The 18583-nt window shown below is 38.4% G+C and overlaps 1 protein-coding gene across 2 annotated transcripts in view; it reads left to right on the top strand.

The window, feature by feature from the left end:
• Positions 1–18583, top strand: part of LOC127632117 (neurofibromin-like) — a 118225-nt gene that overhangs the window by 29461 nt on the left and 70181 nt on the right. For both annotated transcript variants that reach the window (XM_052110625.1, XM_052110624.1), the window contains exons 9-29: positions 98–271; positions 403–531; positions 957–1031; positions 1141–1272; positions 1406–1534; positions 2605–2718; positions 2866–2945; positions 3052–3175; positions 5968–6214; positions 6541–6614; positions 6968–7051; positions 8383–8727; positions 10555–10694; positions 10821–10943; positions 11056–11139; positions 11256–11372; positions 12776–12957; positions 13371–13582; positions 14507–14668; positions 14860–14963; positions 15404–15539. In XM_052110625.1, the coding sequence (XP_051966585.1) occupies positions 98–271; positions 403–531; positions 957–1031; positions 1141–1272; positions 1406–1534; positions 2605–2718; positions 2866–2945; positions 3052–3175; positions 5968–6214; positions 6541–6614; positions 6968–7051; positions 8383–8727; positions 10555–10694; positions 10821–10943; positions 11056–11139; positions 11256–11372; positions 12776–12957; positions 13371–13582; positions 14507–14668; positions 14860–14963; positions 15404–15539 (2967 nt within the window). The remainder of the gene's footprint in view (positions 1–97; positions 272–402; positions 532–956; positions 1032–1140; positions 1273–1405; positions 1535–2604; positions 2719–2865; positions 2946–3051; positions 3176–5967; positions 6215–6540; positions 6615–6967; positions 7052–8382; positions 8728–10554; positions 10695–10820; positions 10944–11055; positions 11140–11255; positions 11373–12775; positions 12958–13370; positions 13583–14506; positions 14669–14859; positions 14964–15403; positions 15540–18583) is intronic.

Genomic DNA, 18583 nt, shown 5'->3' with positions numbered 1-18583 from the left:
TGTAGGGAATGTCCAGCAGGTTTCTTGGATTAACAAAGTAAGCTGTTTTTTTTTATATATATATATATATAATATATATATATATATATATATACAGAAGTCTTTTGTGGACAGTCTGCGGAAGGCTCTGGGACAGCACAGCAGCAGCAGACAGTTGACCGAAAGTGCAGCCGTTGCTTGTGTAAAACTGTGCAAAGCCTGCACTTACATCAGCTGGGAGGACAATTCAGTCATCTTTCTCCTTGTTCAGTCCATCGTCATGGACCTTAAGGTAAGGGAGGAGATATTTAACAAAAGTGAGTGAATACAGATACATAGCCTAAATCTGCTTGGTGGAAACTTGAAATTTTATGTGAAAAATTTAAATGTTTGCGTGTAACCTTGGTCTGTCTGTTATACCAGGGTCTCCTGTTTAACCCCACTAAGCCATTCTCGAGGGGTGCGGGCTGTCAGAGTGCCGATGTGGATCTCATGATCGACTGCTTTGTGTCATGCTATCGTATAAATCCTCGTAACAACCAGCACTTTAAGGTCAGTTTATCTTCCCTTAAAGTTTACAGCATGTTTAGGGTTTCCAGGGCATTACAGCATTAAGAGTTTTTTAGTTTTTTTTTGGAGTTGATCACTAACCAGAGAGTAAAGTCAATCAAACCCATATTTTTCAAGCCCTCCATTTCCAATCAATTCTTAGTGAATAAAATCAAGTCCACCTTACATTTTTGTTCAATTTCACTCAAAAATAAGTCACATCATGGAAGTAAAATGGGTTGGGAATGCCGTTTCATGTTGATTATCACAATAACAGCATACTGAGAAAATCACATTTCATTTAAACAGTGTAAACCAAAAAAGTATTATGTATATGCAATGTAGATGTAAGACAATTGTCACATATGGTAGGATTTTAACCCTAACCCTTACTGAACAGAGAATTATTTAACACATTTCTTTGCTAGGTCTGTCTGGCCTCAACATCTCCTCCTACCTTCCATTTCGTCCTGGTTAATTCACTGCACAAAATTATCACTAATGTAAGTAGGACCTTATAATATGGGTTTATAGTTGCTACAGAAGTGTACTTATTTGCAGTATTAAGGGCATTTGCTGCATGTTAACCTTAAATACTCATGTTCCCTTTAGTCTCACCTGGACTGGTGGCCAAAGATCGACGCCATCTACTGTTACTCAGGAGAACTGCGCACCATGTTTGCCGACACACTTGGCAGAGTAATTCAGAGTCTCAGTGCACATCCACCTCTGAGGACGACATCAGTAAGACAAGCTGTATTATATCCTAATGAGAAACATTGAACACACACACATGCATCAATGCCCATCTAATCAAACTCAAAGCAGGTGTCATGTATTTTGCTTTTGCTTGACAAAGTTGTATTTTTGTCTGCAGAGTATGACTTTAAAGGAGAAAATGACAACCAGTTTAAAGTTCAAAGAGAGGTCGACAGATCTTGACTCCCGTTCTCTGCTGCTGGCCCTGGTCAAACTCATTCATGCCGACCCCAAACTAATGCTGCATGTGAGTATAGTAAGAGGGCTTTAATGTTATGATGTGTGTTTTGGTAATTTAGGATGCAGAGTTCAGTTATGTTGGGTATCTTTTGTGAATTCACTATGTAAGAGATAAACTGCTCTAATCCAGCTGTGTTTGGGTTTTTTCTCGGCTAAAGCTTTCCTTATTGTTTTAATTATTTTTAAAACAATTATCCATGGATTATCCAGATCGGGTCTTACATGTGGATTTGCTCCTTTTTCAAAAGAATGGATCATTTTGTAACAAAGTGGATGTGAATGCTTGTAATTTAGGCCTAAATAGTGTGTCTTGTTAACTTTTCTAATCCTAGGAGTTGCATTTTAGTTTAAGGAAATTTAGAAAGAACTACAACCCCAATTCTAAAAAGTTTGGACCGTATTGAAAAAGCTAATAAAAACAAGAAGTAATGATTTGTACATTTGATTCACCCTGTGTTATGTTGAAAGCACTACACCAACACATTATTTGATGTTCTTATGAATTGAATTGTTTTTTGGAAGTATTTGTTTTTCAAGAGCAAGGATGTGTTGAAGCTGGCCAATTTGCCAACAGTTATGTAAAAAAAAAAAAAAAAAACAGCTTTGGGAATATTGTTCCTTAAAGACAAAGGATATTGGGCATTTCACCCTCTACAGTTTATAAAATAGTTAAAAGATTCATAGAATCTGGTTAAATCTCTGTGTAAAGGGCAAGTCTTATAAACTGTCATGTGTCTGTAATAGAAATCATGACATGGGCTCAGGAATTCGTCAGTAAACCTTTTGTCAGTCAACAATTTGAGAATGTGTGGTGCATTATGAAGCTCAAAATATGACTATGAAGGCATTTTAAAATTGTTCAGTTGAAGACATGCAAAATGGATGAATTTGGGAAAAATTTTCTTGCTACACCTAAACTTGTTATACTTTCTTTCAATAGCACAGTGTGAATAGAATTAAAAATCACTCCTTTTTATTTTTATTAGCATTTTCCATTCTATGTCAACTTTTTCTGAATTGTGGTTGTAATTGATGCTGATTAAATGTTACTGTACTGACTTTTTTTCGCACCACCAGAATCCAGGAAAACCTGGTCAGGAAATCCAGAACAGCACAACTGAGCTCATCAAAGGTCTGGTCAAGCTGGTTCCTCTTACACACAGCACAGAGCTCTCACAGGAAGCCATGGAGGTAAGATCTCCTGTTCTTCTGTAAGATTTATTTTGTTACCCCTGATTGTTCTTTATTCATGGTTGTTATTCCTCAATATACTGAGCTGTTATGATTTAGATGTTTTTTCAATGCAAGAAACTTAATTGTGCCTTTGTTGTAACCCAGGCGCTTTTGGCATTACATCAACCAGAAACCATTGAGCAGTGGAATCCTGATGCACCCATCGAAACCTTCTGGGACATCAGGTGGGCAACACATGAAAAGATTTCTCAGCTGATTGGAGGTGTTATTCCTGGAGGTTGGAGGTTGTGCAGACGAGATGATTTGAGTGTGTTTTCTTTCTCATCTCAGCTCTGAGGTGTTATTCCTGATCTGTAAGAAGCTGATTGGCCATCCAATGATCAACAGTACAGAGATACTGAAGTGGCTCAGGGAGATTCTCATATGCAGGAACAAGTTCCTCCTCAAGAACAAGGTGAATACACATTCTGAATTTGCATAGACATCTTTTAAAAGCTACGTATTTATCCAGAATTGTTATTATTTTTTTTTTTTTCTTAATTCAAATTACTCATACCTGATACTGATATGGGAATAAAACAAACAATACACTGACTTCTAAAGCCAATTTTTGTATTGTCTAATCAATGCTTTATTAGTTTGCAATAATTCAAAATGTTTAATCAGAATTATATATATATATATATATATATATATATATATATATATATATATATATATATATATATATATATATATACACATACATACATACATACATACATACATATACATATATACAATTCTGATTAAACATTTTGAATTATTCCAAATGAATAAACAAATACATGTATACAAACACACACTACCTGTCAAAAGTTTTGAAACACTTGACCGAAATGTTTCTCATGAGGCGTATGCTTAAATGTTTGAAATGAGTTTTGTAGACAAAAATATAATTGTGCCACCATATTAATTTATTTCATTATAAAACAAAACTTTTATATAAAAAAAAACTTGGAACGAAAAGCAGCCAATAAGTGTTCAACATAGATGAACTCCTTTAATACTGTTTAAAAGCATCCCAGGGTGATACATCAAGAAGTTGGTTGAGAAAATGTCAAGAGTACATGTCTGCAAATTCGAGGCAAAATGTGACTACTTTGAAGATGCTAAAATATAAACACAGTTTGATTTATTTTAGATTTTGTTTAGTCACAACATAATTCCCATAGTTCCATTTATGTTTTTCCATAGTTGTGATAAATTTACCATTATTCTAAAATGTAAAAAAAAATTACAATAAAGAATAAGTGTGTGTGTATATATATATATATATATATATATATAAATATATATATATATATAAAATATATTTCAATTATTACATTTTATTTATATTTAATTATCATTATTTCTGGACATTTCTCAACAAATATTGATGTGTGATTAACTAGATTAATTAAATGGCATTTTAATTAATTTGAAAATATTTATGGATTTAATATTATTTATGAAATGGTTAGCTCAAACCCTAAATTCATACACACCGTATATATTCATATACACTGAAAACCCTAATAAGTTGACTTGACTCAATTGAATGAGTAATGGTGTCTCCAAAACTTGTGTAATTATGTTCATATAGAATCAAGTTAGCTAGATGGTAGGAGACTTTAAGTGATCGTTCACCCAATAATGAAAATTCTCTCATCATTTACTCACCGTTATGCCATCCCATGTGTGTATGACTTTATTTCTTCTACAGAACACATTTGAAGAAAAATATCTTTGCTCTGTAGGTCCTTAAAATGCAAGTGTATGTTGATCAGCACCAAAAAGCACAGACAGTCAACATAAATGTCATCCATATGACTCCAGCAGTTACATTCATTTCTTTCAAAGCAATATGATTGCTTTTGGTTAGAAAAAGATTCATATTTAAGTACTTTTTAACTATAAACCATCGCTTCTGGTCAGCAGCAGAATACGCATTCACGAGAGTGCCGAGTTCACTTGGTCTCTTGTGTGACGAATTCGCATTGGCATGTTAAGGACATAATCTCAAAATTTTCTCTCAGTTGAGATATCCAGGTTAAGCACACAAATTAACAATTGTGAAAAACAAACAGATACAAATACAGATCAAAACCAACAAAGATTCTGTGCAGCATTTCTCCTACATGGTAAACAGCGCAGCTCTTCCAAGTATGTCGCACGTGTGTCGATTCTCATGTGAACATGGCAACGTGCATACTGCTGATCAAATGTGTGGAGATTTAGTTAATATAGCTTGATCGAATCAGAATAAGAATGAGCTTTATTGCCAAGTATACACACACACACACACACACACACACACACATACACACAAGGAATTTATCATGGTGACAGAAGCTTCCAGTGCAAAGAGAATGCAACCATATATGCATACATACATATAAACATATACATTTAAACATGTATACCTATAGTGATTGTGATCATTTAAAATGTTCAGAGAATAAATGGATGATTTAATAAACAGCGCAGCTCTTCCGGGTGTGCGAACGTGTGCAGCTCGTTTGCCAATGTGATTCAGCACGCACATACTGCTGCTGACCGGAAGCGATGCTGTATAGTTATAAGTACCTAAATACCTTTTTTTGCATTGAAAGCAATTGTCACTTAAGAAGACATTAATGTAACCGCTGTAGTCATATGGATGACGTTTATGGTGACATCACCATGGAGGGTTAACACTGTAGAAATGAGATGGCACTATATAAAGGTGCCAAGTTGCCACGTTACTTAGAATTTATAAACAGTCTGCAGTTTTGCAAATTAACTATATGACTTGATTATTGTGGTTATTATAAATAGTATTGAACAATTTATTGAACATTTATGTATTTTGTCGAATGACACTTCATATCGTTCATATACCCTCATCTGTGGTAAAATCAGGTATCAAAAATATAAGCTTTACTGCTGTGCACTTTAGGCCATTATTATGTTATTATTTTTCAAATGTGCTATTTGAAAAATCTATACGCAAAATGTGCATTTTGTTGTACTTTCTGACTAAATTACACTAATTGTCAACCAATTTTTGTTTGTTATGTATATACATTTTTTTGGTTGTGCATTAAAATTACTGTCAGTTATTACTGTGTAAGGGAACAGAAATTTCTGATTACTCCGAATTAAAAACTCATCCCAAAATGGAACAAAATTGTTCATATGCAATGTAAAGCAAGCCCAGTCTGCCTGTGTGTTTGCCTTTAGGAGTTTGCTACACAGGGCAGTCTCATCCCCATAGGTAGACAGGCTCAGACTAAACTGGAGGTGTGTCTTTACACTTTCCTGTGGAGCCCTGACGCTGAGGCTGTGCTGGTGGCCATGTCCTGCTTTCGCCATCTCTGTGAGGAGGCAGACATCCGCTGCAGTGTGGATGAACTGCCAATGCACACTGTCCTTCCCAACTACAACACCTTCATTGAGCTTGCGTCTGTCAGCAATATGATGGCTACAGGTTAGTGGTGCCAAAACCTGGATGCTGTAGTGGAATGCGTGAAGCCTCCACATGCGCACTATGTCTCCTTGGCAACGTGCTCAACGAGCCACGTGAGAAGATGCGCGGATTGATGGTCTCAGACGCGGAGGCAACTGGGATTCATCCTCTGCCATCAGGATTGACGTGACCACTAGGACTTAAAAGCACATTGGGAATTGGGCATGCCAATTTGGGAGAAAAAGGGGGAAAATATTATAAAAAATATTGTCAGTTTGTACAAGAAGATTTGTACTTTCACTGCAAAATAAAGCAGCCTATAAACTATATGTGTTTTGTGCGTTTAGGCCGAAACACCCTTCAGAAGAGAGTGATGGCCCTGTTGAGGAGGATAAAACACCCTACAGCTGGGAACATTGAGGTAATTGTATAATCATATCACTCGGTGCGATTTTTGAATGTAATTTTGGTCACTTTTTTATTTTGCAGTGTCTTTTACACACATTATGCTACAAAAATTAATTACTATAGTAGTAATTATAACAATTTGCATTTACATGCAGATGTACAAAACAACTACGGAGTATGTACATGTAGTTAATCAATATTACTTTGTACTTATGTAAATACACAGTGACACAGACACTGTAAAACCAAGTTTGACCATCATTTTTTTTCTGTTGTTTAGAGATAAGTGGTTTTATATGCATTGTAGCTGTTTTGCTTACCTCTCTTCTTTAGTTGACTCCGATTTCACCTTTTTGTTTTTGTCAGGCATGGGAAGACACATATTTAAAATGGGAGCAAGCTACTAAACAGATACTCAACCACCCAAAAAACAAAGTTGAAGATGGACAGGTAACTGAATCCGGACAGATAATATCTAATCCATTGGTTCTCAACTGTGGAACAGTGGAAAAGGAGTTCTATTTTGACCTGTTCTCACACAAAAGCGATTAGATCACTTCAGAAGACATGGATCAAACCACTGAAATTGTATGGATTACTTTTATGATGCCTTTATGTGCTTTTTGGAGCTTCATGGTTTTGCTCACATTCACTTGCATTGTAAGGACATTAAAGCTTAGATATTCTTTTAAAAATCTTTGTCTTCAGTAGGGCTGGGCGATAGGACTATGTAATCTGATATTGACGATGTCTTACAAAGAGCCCGATGCCGAACAGACATAATCGACAATACCGGGAAATTGCTAAACCATGGATCTAGGAAGTCACCAAATATATAAAACAGTGACCAGGGTCTGAATCTAGCACCCCCCAACCACCAAATGCGATGAGGCTGAGTCCAGTTCGCAAGTTCCTCATCCATATGTGTTTCAGGCACGGGTCATTTTGCTCATCTACCCGCAACAGGTCGGCGATGTGCTGCAAGACGTCTCGGAGTAACACATGACAAGTAATGCTGTTAGACATGCGCTTGAAGAAACACACTTCATTATATTTTTAAGAACAGAGAAAAGAAAAGCCGTCAATACCTGTTTTTTTTAAGATATTGCTTAAAATCTGCTGGATGGAAACACCAAGATGCAAAAAAAATCTCCACAATGCGCATGGAAAACTTACACGCTCGCTTGAAGTGGATACATTTTTTATTCGATAAGAAGAAATGTGCATAAACTATGATGGAAACACATTTACAGAATAATCTCCTATTGAATTTAACAGGAATACAAGATATGCATCAAAAAAATCATGTGACTGAATAATTCATAACTGGACGAACCAGTGGATCAATCATCACAACTGAATTGTTGTCCTGGTCTTTCTAAAATTCCGGTGTCCTAAAAATCCAAAGCCTGCATAGAGTTCTCAGAGCAAATAAGTTAAACAGAAACATGCACTTTTTAAAGAATATCTTATAGATTCACACCGCAAAGTCATGATGTAGGAACGTGCACACACACATGCAAGAATACTGTCGTCTATGAGAATGCTGAAAATGATCTCTGATCATCTCAGGAGGTGCTGTTAGTTTAGTTTGCTTTATTTCCACGCAGTTGGCATGCATTGTGAATTGTTTCATACTCATGCACCCAATAACTCGCTACACAAAGCAGATGAATTTGCATTTTTCTTTTTTGTTGCCCTATAAGACTAGACATATGACCCATTTCCTAGCGTATTTCTCCTTGTCTGTTTTCCCTTCCTAAATTTATTTTTCTCCACAGGAGTGGATCAACATGACTGGTTTCTTGTGCGCTCTGGGAGGGGTGTGTCTCCAGCAGCGCAGCACACCCAGCCTGGGCACCTACAGTCCTCCCATGGGCCCTCTGGCCGAACGCAAGGGCTCCATGATTTCCATTGGCTCATGCGAAGTGAACAGTGAGACGTCTCTCAACAGGTTCATAGAGCGTCTGCTGGCTCTAATGATCTGTACGCATGAGAAGGTGGGCGTGCAGATTCGCACTAACGTCAAAGACCTGGTGGGACTAGAGCTCAGTCCAGCGCTCTACCCCATGCTATTCACCAAACTACGCAACAGCATCGGGCGATTCTTTGATACCCAGGGCCTGGTAAGAGGCAGCAGCTATGACATGCAGCATTGGAGATTATTTAGTTTATAGATTGTGATAATTTAAAATGTTCAGAGAATAAATGGATGAATCTGAAAAAGAATATTTATTTGGTTTATTTCACCCCCAAATAAAATAATAAAAAGATATTTAAGATTTTATACATTTTTCCAGTCTATTTCAGGTTCTTGTTTTTCCACCACATGAACTAGTTCCATTTGGAACTAAATCCTGTAGCAAACCAGGAATATTTTTAATACCTGCTCCTGAAGTGGTACTTTCCTTGCAAAGGAAATGCAATGTTCAATAAATATGCGCCATCAGACAGCCGATACCAGACGTTTTTGTAAACATTGTTAAAACTTTTGTTGAGTTGTTATTTTCAAATTGAAATGGATAGGACAGATAAATCAATGGCCATAAATTAAAACATTCAAACAAAACCTTTCACAGAGACATCCATTGTTTATGTTTTGATGTGAGTCGGCTCAGCTATTTTTGTACCAAGCGTTTACCTCAAAGCTTTAAAGAAGTTTGCTTTTGTGCCCTAGGTGACAAACGATGATTAGAATTTAATCGGACCGGGTATAGTTCTTTTGTAACATTACTTTCATGACAATTCATCACCCTTCCATTACTGTATTGTGACAAAAAACAAAAAAGAGTTTATTCAGAATGGTGACAGAAACAAAAAACATCCAGTGAGCGTCAGTTCTGTGGATGGAAATTCCTTGTTGATGAGAGAGGTCAACAGTGAATGGCCAGACTGGTTCGAACTGACAAAGTCTATGGTTACTCGGATAACCCCTCTGTACAGTTGTGGGTTGTGTAGTTTTGGCGGCATGAGGGAGACCTAGACAAAATTAGGCTGTGTGTGTGTGAAGTTAGAAATGTATATAGGTTTGAAGACAAGAGGACATTTCTCCAAAAAGTAAAATCTTTGACCCATGTGCACTTGCAAACTGTAGTCTGGCATTTTTTTTTTATGGCGGTTTTGGAGTGGCTTCTTCCTTGCTGAGCAGCCTTTCAGGTTATTTCGATATAGGATTCGTTTTACTGTGTATTTAGATACTTGTCTACCTGTTTCCCCAGCATCTTCACATGGTTCTTTGCTGTTCTAGAATTGATTTGCACTTTTTGCACCAAACTACATTCATCTCCAGGAGACAGAATGCATCTCCTTCCTGAGCAGTATGATGGCTGCATATATATATATATATATATATATATATATATATATATATATATATATATATATATATATATATATATATATTAGGGCTGTCGATTTAACACGTTATTTCAGTGAGATTATTTTTTTTCAAAATAACGCTTTAAAAATGCCCCCGGACTGTAATAAGGAAGATTCCTGAGAAATACAAGCTTGTAGTACCACCTGTTTACTCCAGAGGGCAGTAAGTGAAACTTCAGCCGTATGAGCAACGCACAGTTTATTCAGTGAACAAAACAAACCTTAATGAAATTGAAGAAAACATATTGTTTTTATGATATTCACTTAAATAGAAACAGCATAGATCAAACAAATGACTTATTGTTTCACTAATAAGTTGTCATTTATGTTTTTTGGACATAAGACACAACATTGCTTGATCAATCTAGATAATGCAGTCTTACAAATACTATCAATTCAATACTTTTTATGAGCGATCATTTTAATATAGAATGTTATTACATTAATTGAATACGATGTTATTTGTGAATGTCATGTTTATTTGTATGTTATTCCATAATATCCGCGTTATGCCATCTTTGGTGTTTTCCGTTAGTTACAGTCATGTTCATTAACTTGGTCACTTTCTTCTTCAGGTTCCCATTACAGACACTAACACACTGTTCGTAGAGCAGACCATTGCTATTATGAAGAATCTGCTAGACAGTCACACTGAAGGAAGTTCTGAGCATCTTGGCCAGGCCAGCATTGAGACCATGATGCTCAACCTGGTCAGGTCAGACCTCATATAGCCCATATCAGTGCTGGATTTGTGTAGATGTGTAGGGGGAAATAATTTCAGGATTATACTTTAAAATCAGGTTTTGTTTCAGACCCTCTTTCTCATTTTTATGTCTTACAGATATGTGCGTATTTTAGGAAATATAGTTCATGCCATTCAGATCAAAACCAAACTGTGTCAGTTAGTAGAGGTGATGATGGAACGCAGGGATGACCTCTCCTTCTGTCAAGAGATGAAGTTCAGGTAAACTCCTTAATGGATTCATGCTCCAGTTTCAGATGTCACCTTTGATTTGTATTTGTTGGCATGCAAATTGTGATTTTATCATATGTCTGATATGTTGCTTCATTCCCAGAAATAAAATGGTGGAGTACCTTACTGACTGGGTGATGGGCACCTCCAATCAAGCAGCAGATGATGATGTTAAATGCCTCACCCGGTATGATCTCTATAATTTCAATGCTTTTACTGCCATATAAGCTCTTCTTTGCTTTGGAAACATTCTACAGTGTGCTATTATCTCATGCTTGCCATTCATTTGAATGTGTTTTTCAGGGATCTGGATCAGGCAAGTATGGAGGCAGTGGTCTCTTTGTTAGCCGGTCTTCCTCTGCAGCCTGAGGAGGGTGATGGTGTGGAGCTCATGGAGGCCAAATCTCAGCTCTTCCTGAAGTAAGTTAATTCATCTCTCTATTGTTTTTCCCAGTTTCTTCTTATATCATGTCCTAACAAGGTTTGACATGAAGCGACGCAGTGATTAAAGCTAGCTCTTCTATGCAGACCTAGTTGTCATAACCAATCAGAACTATCAACAAAATTATTAGTTTGACTTTCTAATTACCGTAATTTCCGGACTATTGAGCGCACCTGAATATAAGCCACACCCACTGATTTTTAAATAAAATACTATTTTGAACATAAATAAGCCGCACCTGTCTATAAGCCGCAGGTGCCTACCGGTACATTGAAACAAATGAACTTTACTCAGGCTTTAACGAAACACGGTGTGGCAGCGGGGGCGTGGTCAAGCGCCCGTCCGGGAGAGAAAAGCGGTAAGAGCACTTACACCTGAGCTAAATTATGTCTAACACCGGTGTCTAATTTCAGTAAGCATGGGGAGAGCGGCATAAAAAGGCAGCAGCCACAGAGCTGAGAGAGTGACACACGTCAGTCTAGTGTTGGCGCATAGAAGAATTGAGAAACTTTATAAAATTGATTAAACATTGCTGTGGCCATTAAAAGCCTTACCTGGAACGTCAAGTGCCCTGCTGAAAACTGTCACACTGGTGCCCGTGTGACAGTTTTCCCAAGAAGGACACGTGAAGCAGGGCACTTGAAATTAGACACCGGTGTTAGACATAATTTAGCGCAGGTGTAAGCCTCTTACAGCTTTTCTCTCCCGGACGGGCGCTTGACCACGCCCGCTGCCACACACGGCTTGTAATAAAACATTTGCAGTAAACAGTAGCCTACCAAGTCATTGGTCACTATCTTCCTCGTCCTGTGCACTGAAACCACTGAAGTCATCTCCTTCGGTGTCGGAGTATAGCCTCAGATTTAGTTGTCTTTTGCACTGAGTCAATTCCTCACGCTGCTGTTTCCAACGTCTTATCATCGACTCATTAAGACCAAGCTCCCGTGCAGCAGCTCTATTTCCTTTTCCTTCAACTTCAAAGCAGCATCATATGCGTTTCTCCATGTCTTTGCCATGGTGAGGGTGACAAAATTACTACCGTAGTCCTAATCAGAATGATGGGAAGTTTGAGCCTTCGATTTAATCTAAACTGTAAACAAAAAAAGTTGTTTTGACCTTAACCCGTTCGGCAATTTCATTGGTCTAATGAAAGCTTCACGCCGCCAAAAAACTGAGCACGTCACAGAATGTTTTTTTTTTTATTATTATTATTTTTATAAAATTTGAAAGCGGGAAAAATCCATATATTAGCCGCGTCATTGTATAAGCCGCGAGGTTCAAGGCGTGGGAAAAAAGTTGCGGCTTATAGTCCGGAAATTACGGTATTAGTTTTGTCTCTTGAGTCTCATCTCAGCCCTCTATTGCTTTTCTCCATTCTAAGGTACTTCACTCTGTTCATGAACCTGTTGAATGACTGCAGTGAAGTTGAGGAAGATGGACAGCAGGTGGCGGGTAGGAAACGTGGCATGTCTAGGCGACTGGCTTCTCTGCGGCACTGTACAGTGCTGGCCATGTCCAACCTACTCAATGCTAATGTGGACAGCGGCCTCATGCATTCTATTGGTGAGAGGCACTCAAATGATCAGTTACTTACTGTACTTTTTGAATTGTGAAGTGACATCAACTTTGAGAGGGAGTCGTATCTGTATTTGTTATGAACTTTATTATTAATGGTATGTAATTTACAGCAAATAAAGCAAATTATATTCATACTAAACATACATTAGAATAGATCAGACTGAATTTATTAAGAGGAATAATTCTAATTCTTGCATTTCTTAACTATATCTATTTAAATTGATTTTAAAATAAGCTATGTGCACATTATTTGGGATCCTCCACATTAATTTTATGTTTTTAATGTTAACGATTAATAAAAAATTGCTAATAATCCGATCCGATCAACTGTTAAAGTTCCTTAAGTGACATTCATAAATTTGAATTCTCTTTTTATGTTGCATTACATCTCTATACAGGTCTTGGGTATCATAAGGACTTGCAGACACGGGCCACATTCATGGAGGTACTCACTAAGATCCTTCAGCAGGGGACAGAATTTGACACATTAGCAGAAACTGTGCTGGCTGACCGCTTTGAACGATTGGTAGAGCTGGTCACAATGATGGGAGATCAGGGGGAGCTGCCCATTGCCATGGCACTGGCCAATGTAGTGCCATGCTCCCAATGGGTGAGATGCATCAACAATTCAAACGTTTATAATTTTAAAATATCTAAATTTGGGTTATGTTTGTTTTAACAAAATAAATTAGAATGTGAAGGCCTATTCACACCAAGTCAAAATGATTTTGCATGCAACCAAACCGCATCTTTTTGACCTTATTTCACCCATCCCAGATGTGTATGACTTTCTTCAGCAGAACACAAAGATTTTTAGAAGAATATCTCAGCTCTGTAGGTCCATACAATACATGTGAATGGTGATCAGATGTTTGTACCTCCAAAAATCACATAAAGGAATCCATAAGAATCCCTGCGGCTAAATCCAAGTCTTGATAAGTGATATAATAGGTGTGGGTGAGAAACAGATACAAATTTAAGTCCCTCTTTTACTCTAAATCTCTACTTTCTCAAGTGGAAATCATTTGGAGATTTAGAGTAAAAAAGGACTTAAATATGGTTGTGTGTCTCACCGACACCCATCATATCGCTGCAGAAGACATGGATTTAAACACTTGAGTCATATGGGTTACTTTTACGTTTCCTTTATTTGACTTTTGGAGCTACAGTGGTCTTATCACCATTAACTTGCATTGTGAGGACAAACAGAGCGGAGACATTTTTCTAAAAATCTTCATTTTCTTCAAGAAAGAAAGTCATACACATATTGGATGACATGAGGGTGAGTAAATTATAAAATTATTTTCATTTTTGGGTGATCATATACCTTTAATTCAGAATCCGAACCGTTTTCTGAGATTTACAAAATTTGTGATTCAGACTTGTACTTGTCAATTTGTCATTTTGACATTTTATTGCATTGTTTTTAGCGTAAACAGGGCTTAACTCTGTTTTGTAGATAAAGAGCAATACATTGTATGTGTTTGGTTATTGTTCATGGTAGAAGAGTTGTGTTTAATGTTCTGATCTGCAGGATGAGCTGGCCAGGGTGTTGGTGACACTGTTTGACTCTCGACATCTGCTTTATCAACTGCTGTGGAACATGTTCTCAAAAGAAGTGGAGCTGGCTGACTCCATGCAGACCCTCTTCAGAGGCAATAGCCTGGCCAGCAAGATCATGACCTTTTGCTTTAAGGTAACATGAAACGCTGTCACTCATAGCCCATGTTGCATGCAGAAAGTGGATGTTATAGTGTAAAACTCAATTCAAATTTGATTTCCTATAAGATTCTGTAATTAATGTCAGAGAGCCTCAAATATGAATGTCTTGACTCATGATAAGTTTCTTTTAAATGACTTCTACATTTGTACTCCGTGGTTTTGCAGGTGTATGGTGCTGCTTATCTGCAGAAGCTTCTGGAACCGCTCTTGAGAGGAATAATCACCACACCAGAGTGGCAGCAAATTAGTTTTGAAGTGGACTCCACCAGGCATGTCTAACGACCTAGAAACTAATGCTTCACCATATAGCAAACAACTAAGCAGTTTTATATGCAGTTTTACATTTGATTGAAAAAGATCACGGTGTGATCCATGTTTAGCAAAGCAGTGAAACTAAACTATCGTCAGATAAGCTTATACATGCACTCTGGTCCGCACAACTGATGACGACTGAATGCTGTTGCACGTGCCAATGTGTTTTGTTAATCTCACCACTGATTGCTGAGGCTCACGCCTAAGAACGCTGAGTTTTGCACAGAGTGCTCTGGTATTTCAGATGACGAGACAAAATCAGTTGGAAGGCCAGACAATTGACTAGCCCTGCTGTATGTACATTATTTGTCTTTTAAATACAGAGGATTTTCTGTCTTTGATTCAGTTGAATTATAGCTCCCTGAGGGATTTGTTAACCTCTCTATCCCTTATTTAGGCTAGAACAAGCAGAGAACCTGGAGGAGAACCAGAAGAACCTGTTGCAGATCACTGACCGCTTCTTTCTGGCCATCATCAACTCTTCCAGCGAGTTTCCTCCTCAGCTGCGCAGCGTGTGCCACTGTCTGTATCAGGTACATCCATTGCCTAATGCCACCCTGCTTTAGCTGCATCCTTTGAATGAATGCACTGAGGCTGTCTGTCATGCTTGGGCATCCACTGACCAGTCTTTCAGTCACTTCTAACAAGGGAACCTGTTCTTATCCTGTCTTGCACCACTGCTCACAGCTGCCTATCTGTGTACAAATAAATCAGGCATTTTAAATATTTTTTTCCTCATGCATCCCACAGTTGTTGGTAAATATACATTATTTTAAAGGTTCCTATAGGGCTGTTATAATTTAATTTATTTTGTTGTTTTGATGATTCATATTTTTTATAATTTATTATGTTGGCTTGACATACTGTTGTTCTACACACTTGGTTAAGGGTTTTTTCAAAACCCCTAAAAGGAGACCAAAACCTCCAACACTTACTCCTAGAGCTTTCAAGATACATCCACCAAACTTGCCACTTGCCCAGAAAAGATGGCACTGCAGATTGCTGCTTCGGTGTGGAGCTCTTTAGCATTTTTGTTACTGTTGTTTGTTTGGCATGTTTTTTGTCACTCTTTCCCAATCAGTTTCACCAGAGATGATCTGCTGAATATTCGGCAGAGCATAGCTGATACATTTTTTGCCAGTGTTTGATTATTCAGACATTTTATTAGACCTCTTAGTTGGAGTCGCAGCTGTGCTCTACAAGTGATCCAAAAGACGCACATGAGGGAAGCCAGCCGGCACACTTGTGAAGCTCCATCAACGTGGCTTTAGGACTCCGCTGCCAAGTATTCATCTGGTGAATGTTCACTCCGCTAAACGGATGAACTGCTTCTGCTCACACAAACAAAAAAAGGACTTTTCTAACTCCTCTGCTCTGTTTCATGTAAACCTGGCTGAATGAAGCCACCCCGGACAGCACGTTACATCTGCCGGGCTTTCAGCTGTTCAGAGTTATCAGGGAAAACAAGAGGTGCTTTTACATCAACGTAAGTTGTTGTACAGATGAAGATGTGCTGTCCTAATTTAGAAGCGCTCTTCATCAACTTTAAGCATCTCTACTTGCCGTAGGAATTTTCTTCGTTCATTCTGGTGAGTGTGTACATCCAGCCACAAGCATGTGTGAACGTAGCATTGCGACAGCTGACTTATGGACTCTGTTATCATTATTCTGGAAGATTTTAATGAAGCTAACCTCACCCATGAACTGCCAAAAAACAAACAACACATCACATGCTCCACCAGAGAAAGAAATATTTTGGACTACTGCTACACTGTAAAGGATGCATATTGCTCTGTCCCACGTGCAGTACTCTCTGATCACTGTCTGGTTCATCTCCCACCCTACAAGCAGAAACTAAAATCAGCTGTAGTAAGGACTGTAAAGAAATGGACAATGAAGCTGAGCTGGAACTATAAGCCTGCTTTGACTGCACCGATTGGAGTGTTTTTGAGGCTGCAGCCACAGACCTGGATGAGCTCACAGATACTGTGACATCATATATCAGTTTCTGTGAGGATATGTGCATCCCTACTAGGACATTTTTTATCATTCAATAATGATAAACCATGGTTTACAGGAAAACTAAGACAGCTTTGTCATGCCAATGAGGATGCTTACAGAAGTGGTGATAAAACCTTGTACAACCATGCCAGGAACACGCTTACTAAGGAAATCAGAGTGGCTAAAAGAAAAAAACATTATCAGCCAACAATCCTGCATCTGTGTGGAAAGGCCTAAAATGCATCACCAAGTACAAGACACTTCCCCCTCACTCTGTAGAGAGTCAACTAATGGCTGATTAACTGAATGTGTTTTACTGCAGGTTTGAAATGCCCAGTCTCGCACCCCTCCCCTGCTCTGATCTTTACTTCACACACACACCAACACCTCCTGAAACCACCCTCCTCCCACCTCCTGCTACTCAATCTGCACTTATGATCTGTGAAGAGGATCTGTGAGGTGTGCTGGGCCTTTCGTTAACAAAAGACTAGGAAAGCTTCAGGCCCAGATGGTGTTTAACCTTCCTGTTTAAATGTCTATGCTGACGAACTGACCCCCATCTTCACACAGATCTTCATTAGATCACTGGAGCTGTGTGAAGTTCCCTGCTGCTTCAAATGCTCCACCATCATTCCGGTCCCCAAAAAAACAAAATCACAGGACTTAATAACTACAACCCTGTTTCTCTCATGTCTGTGGTCATGAAGTTGTTTGAGAGACTGGTTTTTGCCTACCTGAAGGACATCACTGGACTCCTGCTGGACCCCCTTCAGTTTGCATACCGAGCAAACAGGTCTGTGGATGATGTTGCCAATATTGAACTGCATTATATCCTGCAACACCTCAACAGGCCCAGGACTTATGCAAGGATCTTATTTGTGGACTTCAGTTCAGCCTTCAATACCAGTATATCTGATCTTCTCTCAACCAAACTGACCCAGCTCTTCATGGCCACCCCAATCTGTCAATGGATCACCAGCTTTCTGACAGATAGGCAGCAGCAAGTGAGACTGGGGAAACTCACATCCGGGACCCTCACTATTATCACTGGTACTCCTTAAGGATGTGTTCTCTCTCCACTGCTCTTCTCCCTGTACACAAATTAATGCACTGCAAAAGACCCCACTGTTAAGCTTGTGAAGTTTGCGGACGACACCACAGTCATTGGCCTCATCCGTGATGGTGACGAGGTGGTCACAGCAACCTTGAGCTGAACACTCTCAAAACAGTGGAGATGATAGTGGACTTCAGGAGAAACAAAGAAAGAGTGAGAATCCTTTACATTTGTTCCGTGAGACTGCATGCCACCAAACAAATATCGCGTCAGACATGCGTATAGATGGCATTTCTGTCATCTGTTCTTAAAAATATAATAAAGTGTTTCTTGAAGTGCCTGTATGTGTGTCTAACAACATTTCTTGTGTCATTCAGAATCTGAGACGTCTTACAGTTTCCCACCATTCACGTACTTTGCTGCCTGTTTAATTTGATACGTTGGTAAAGAACATCTGGCTTTCAGTGCGTTATTTATGTTAATTTATCATGTGTTGCAAACTCTGTATTAGATGACTATTCT

Source organism: Xyrauchen texanus, chromosome 38 (assembly GCF_025860055.1).
Source record: "Xyrauchen texanus isolate HMW12.3.18 chromosome 38, RBS_HiC_50CHRs, whole genome shotgun sequence".
NCBI classification, from domain to species: Eukaryota; Metazoa; Chordata; class Actinopteri; order Cypriniformes; family Catostomidae; genus Xyrauchen; species Xyrauchen texanus.
This window is presented reverse-complemented; position numbering and strand designations above follow the sequence as displayed.